General features: G+C 53.0%; 1 protein-coding gene across 1 annotated transcript in view; it reads left to right on the plus strand.

The window, feature by feature from the left end:
• The first annotated feature begins 2,973 nt into the window (after positions 1–2,973).
• Positions 2,974–5,287, plus strand: part of LOC107184844 (pulmonary surfactant-associated protein D-like) — a 5,562-nt gene continuing 3,248 nt past the window's right edge. The window contains exons 1-5 of the mRNA XM_015571198.1: positions 2,974–3,115; positions 3,357–3,473; positions 3,746–3,862; positions 4,151–4,267; positions 4,865–4,948. Coding sequence (XP_015426684.1) covers positions 2,974–3,115; positions 3,357–3,473; positions 3,746–3,862; positions 4,151–4,267; positions 4,865–4,948 — 577 coding nt within the window. The remainder of the gene's footprint in view (positions 3,116–3,356; positions 3,474–3,745; positions 3,863–4,150; positions 4,268–4,864; positions 4,949–5,287) is intronic.

Genomic DNA, 5,287 nt, shown 5'->3' on the forward strand with positions numbered 1-5,287 from the left:
AAAAAGTGGTGTGTGCCATATCTGCCATGAGCTGGTTCTTGGGCACTTGTTATGTGGCTCGCCTAAATTGCGATCTGCTGGTCAGTTTAGAATACATGCCAGATTTCCAAGACTCACCAAGACAAAAAGAATGCCAAATAGCCTTAGCTGGTTTGGCTCAGTGGATAGAGCATTGGCCTGTGGACTCAGGGGTCCCAGGTTCGATTCTGGTCAAGAGCATGTACCTTGGTTGCGGGCACATCCCCACTGGGGGGCGTGCAGGAGGCAGCTGATCGATCTCTCTCATTGATGTTTCTGGCTCTCTATCCCTCTCCCTTCTTCTCTGTAAAAAATCAATATAATATATATTTTAAAAAATCTACACTAATAAAAGTCAAAAATGCTAATTGACCGTACCTTGCTACACCCACCAGCCAATCAGAGCGACTATATGCAAATTAACCCAACCAAGATGGTGGTTAATTTGCATATACCGTCTGGGAGCGAAGACTGAAGACAACATGGAAGTGAAGCGCTGCAGAAGGGAGCAAAGTAGAGGCGGTGGAGACAGGAATGGAGCCAAGGCGGTGGAGGCGGGAAGCAGGAGGGAAACCAACCGGGCTGCGGGTGGGAGAGAAACCCACCTCAGTGGGCTTCGCTCCCTTCTCTGCTTCGCTCCAGCCACAGGAAGCACTATTCTTGCAGGAATCTTCCTGCAACGGGCCTCTAGTATATATTAAAAAAGGAAGAACCAACCTCATAGAATTAAGTGTAAAATCTTTAAATGTTAATAGCCATTTACTCCCTTTAGTTTTTTTGTTTGTTTGTTTTTTTTTTTTTGTGAATCCTCATCCCTGGATGTTTTTCCCATTGATTTTTAGAGAGAGGGAAAAGGAGGGGGAGAGACAAAGAGACAGGAACATTGATGTGAGAGAGACACATCGATTGGTCAGATGGAGCCTGCAACTGAGGTATGTATGTGCCCTTGACTGGAATCAAACCCAGGACCCTTCAGTCCATGAGCTGATGCTCAAACCACTGAGAAAAACTGGCTAAAGCTGCTTCCTTTCTTTTGGGGTAAATCTTGTAAAACTTAAGACTTAGGCAGCCTTTCTTCAGGTAACAGGTCTTTTTAAAATGTTTGACTATTTTTCCAATAAAAAATACTATGTGGTCACTAAAGATAAACAAAAAAAAGAAGAAAGTTAAAATTACCTTTGTGACACTTAGAAAAAAACAACTTAACATATTGTATATGCCTTTCCTGTGGTTTTTTCAATAAGTATGACATGTTCACACACCCTACAATGTTTGTACATGCTTATGAAACCGAACCATATTCTATATAATATTTACAACATCCTTTTCCCCCTTAATGATGCATTAGATAATAATTTGGTCTGTTTTCTATAGGTTCCAGAGCATGTGACAAAGCTTTTTCTATTTTTTATGGAGATGTAATCTATCTATAATAATAAAAGCATAATATGCAAATAGACCAAATGACCGAATAGCAGAACAGCCATCTGGACAACCTTCCAGATGACCATGCTATGACACGCACTGGTGCCAGGCCAGCCAAGGGGGGTGTGATGCAATTGGTCAGGGGCCCCTGCCATCACCCCATGATCACCCTGCAGAGGAAGGCCCAGGCCACCAGCCAGTGACACTTGAGCAGGTGTGTGGGGCGGGCCAGCGATTGCCCACAGAGGGAGGCCCAGGTCAGCCAAGCGATTGTACCCCACACCTGTCACCTGCAGAGGGAGGTGACCAGTGGCAGGGGACAGGGGGAAGTGCTGCACAGATGGCAAGCACTGGCAGCGGTGGGGACAGGGCTAGCTGCCGGCAGCCTGGGGAAGCAAAGCCCCAATAGGCCCTGATCAAGGGCCAGGCCTAGGGACCCTACCTGAGGGGTCCTGGATTGTGAGAGGGTGCAGGAAGGGCTGAGGGAAACCCCTTCCACTAGGCCTCTAGTATATATATATATATATATAAGTGACCGGCCGTACATCCAACGATTTTACTAATTTTCTTTCATCTCTGACACTTTTTTTATAGAGAAAGGTCAAATAGCGATATTAAAATATTCCATCTAATTAATTTCCTTTCATTGTGCATGAATCCATGCACAAAGCCACTAGTTATCAATAGGCTACAAAAAACTATAACAATAAAAAGAGAGGGGGCTGCAGGGCTGCAAGGCTGGGGGTATGAGCTGGGGCTGCGAGGCTTGGGGCACGAGCTGGGGCCCGACCTCTTCAGGCCATCCCAAGGGACCCCACCTGTGCACGAATTGGTACACCAGGACTCTAGTATATATATAAAAGCCTCATGTGCTAAGTGTCCCACCAAGCCATCAACCGAATGGTTAGCTGCTCAACCAGTTGCTATGACGTCCCCTGATCACCAGGGGCCACATGAAATGACTGGTAGGTTAGTTTGCTGCTGGGGTTCAGCCAATCAGGGACTGGATGAAATGGGCCAGACACACCCGGGGCCCTCCCTCCAATCTCCCTCCAATCCCACTAACAATGCACAAGGGTTCTTCTTCTCCTCATCCTCACCAACACTTGAGATCTTTTGTGTTTTTTATAGTCGCCATTCTAGGAGGGGTGAGATGATATCTCGTGGGTTTATTTGCATTTCCCTGGTGACTCATGTCAGGGATCATTTCTGATATAAAGTTTGGTCCTAGGAAGGGGAAAGCAAGGAGTCCATGATCCAGGGTAAAAGCTGGCAGATCCCCTGCTGTAATCCTGCAGCCTCGGGGCAGGGAGGGTGCACTGCATGGACATAAGACAGTTCTTGGCTTGACCCCCCCTCCAGCTCTGGCAGCCCTGGTTCCTCACCTATGACATGGGGATGTGCACACCCGTCTCCTGGGTCACCACTGGACTGAGGAGTGAGGAGGTGAAATGTCTACACCTGTGGAACCTGAGGGAATGCAGGGGCTGACCTCCAGGTGCAGCTCCTCCTGAGCCCAGGGCCAGGTTTATGCCCATTTTTTCTGCTGCTGCAGGTTCACCAGGAGCTCCAGGGCGAATGGGGATGCCTGGACCTACTGGCCCAGTTGGGCCCAAAGGGGACAACGGCCCTCCTGGAGAACCTGGACCGAAGGGAGACTCGGGGCCACGTGGTGAGCAGTGGGCATGGACTGCAATGCCTGCCACTAGGCCATGCAGGAGGATGCACATACCCATCCCAGGAAGGAGGGTGCCCTGCGGGTGGCACTGGGTTCATGCAGGGAAGGCTGTAATACTGCTGGGCAGTGTCTGTAGGATGGTGCTGTTCTCTGACCTCTATGACTGCTCTCACCTTCTCACGCTCTACCCCTCCCAAGAAGACTCCATGCACTGACTAGCAGGTCCTTTTTGCAGGACCTCCGGGACCTCCAGGTGTGCCCGGGCCGGCTGGACCAGAGGGTCCCTCAGGAATGCAGGGGAATGTAGGACCCCAAGGCAAACCAGGCCCCAAAGGAGCACCTGGGCCCCAAGGTAGGAGGTTGGTGTGTGGAGGTCCGGAAGGGAGAGGGAGGAGTGACCATGGCAATCTATGATGTGACCTAAGGATGCTCAGTGTGCCAGAGAAGCCAGGCCATCACCCTGGCAGGCCCTGCTGTGGCCCCTGTCCCCCACATTCCCACATCTGGAGGACCAGACAGTGGGATGTACAGCCACCCAGTTCTCCTTCTCCACGTGGAGCCGAGGAAATGATCCAGGCTGCACACACTGTCAGCAGCCTTTGTCCCAATCTGTTCCTTCCTCAGGAGAAGTGGGTGCCCCAGGCGTGCAGGGCTCTGCAGGAACAAGAGGCCCCCCAGGTCCCAAAGGAGAGAAAGGTGCCCCTGGTGAGCGTGGAGCCTCTGGGAGTGCAGGGCCAGCAGGTGAGTGATGGGAAAAGCTGGGGCAGGCCTTTGGTCCTCCTGTGTCCACCTGAAGCTGTGGATGCCTGTCCCTCCCCCATCACCAGCAGCAGGGACAGTCTGCATCCTGGGAAGGCCGGGTGCTGGGTGATGGGTCAGTAGTGTGCAGAGAGGGTGCGTGGCTGGCTATGGGACAGACTGTATATGGGAGGGTGTATTGCTGGACAATAGCACAGTCCATATGCCGGGAGGGGGAAAATGCTGGAAAATGTGTGCCGAGCTCACCCTCCTCTTCTTGTCTGACCTCAGGGCCTGCAGGACCCCCGGGCCCACAGGGACCTGCAGGTGCCAGGGGCCCCCCAGGACTGAAGGGGGACAGAGGTGCTCCTGGGGAGAGAGGAGAAAAGGGAGAGAGTGGGCTTCCAGGTAAGGTCGACTCCCCTGGCTCTGGGCACCCCACCAGGTGTAGAGGGAGGTGGGCCCTCTAGCTCAGTGGTCAGTCCATTGTGGGGGCAGGAGGTGGGTGTGAAACTGGGAAAGGCTGTCATGCCGGAAGCAGGAAGCTGAGGCTCTGGATAGACCCTGTGCTCAGGGGAGGACCAGCCTGAGCAGCTTCCCGTCTGATCACTGGGACAGCTCAGCTCTCTTCCCAGTTCATCAGAGACCTTTGAGCACCAAATAACCCAGGGATGGGGAGTACTTGATGGACGTGCTATCCTGCCATCGCCCCACTCCCTCCTCCAGAGATATGCTCCCAGACTCTCAGAATTTGCTGTGAAATGCCATCTGGATCAGAGTTAGTGGGGTGCCAGGACATGCTCAGGTCACAGTGAGGTCATTACAAAGTCTCAGGGAACCGTGGGCAGCAGGCCCAGCTGTGTCAGCGGCTGTGGGCTTCCTGGGGCCCAGTCCCTTACCCTCCCCCAGGAAAGCCTGTCACTGAGCACCCTTCCCTTGGGACCCGGACTCAGCCAATTCCTGGCTGTGAGAGACTGGTCTTCACTGTCCTTCTCTCTCCTGCAGATGTCGCTGCTCTGAGGCACCAGGTGGAGGCCTTGCAGGGGCAGGTAGGACAACTTCAGGGAGCCTTCCTTCAATATAAGAAAGGTGAGTTCCTGGACCTGGACTGAACCTGAGCCAGTCACCACGGCAGGCCCCAGGCAGTATCCCTGTTTGGGTTTGGAGTTGGCCGGGCCTGAGGCAGGCTTGGTTCTAGGATTGGGGGCTCTAGGATGCTAGTGGGTTTGGACGATGGGCTGGACCTGGGACTGGGGCAGGACCTAGGGCTAAGCATAGGGGGGGGCAGAGCAGGGCAGCCACATGTTCCAGGAGCTGGAAGCAGATGCAAGGGACACGGAGCAGGGAGTAGACCCGAAGCAGCTCATTGGGCTGGCACCAGCATGGTCAAGGCTACCAGGCTCCAGCCCCCAACAACAAAGACAACTG

This window comes from Myotis davidii, unplaced genomic scaffold (assembly GCF_000327345.1).
Source record: "Myotis davidii unplaced genomic scaffold, ASM32734v1 scaffold2728, whole genome shotgun sequence".
Lineage (NCBI taxonomy): Eukaryota > Metazoa > Chordata > Mammalia > Chiroptera > Vespertilionidae > Myotis > Myotis davidii.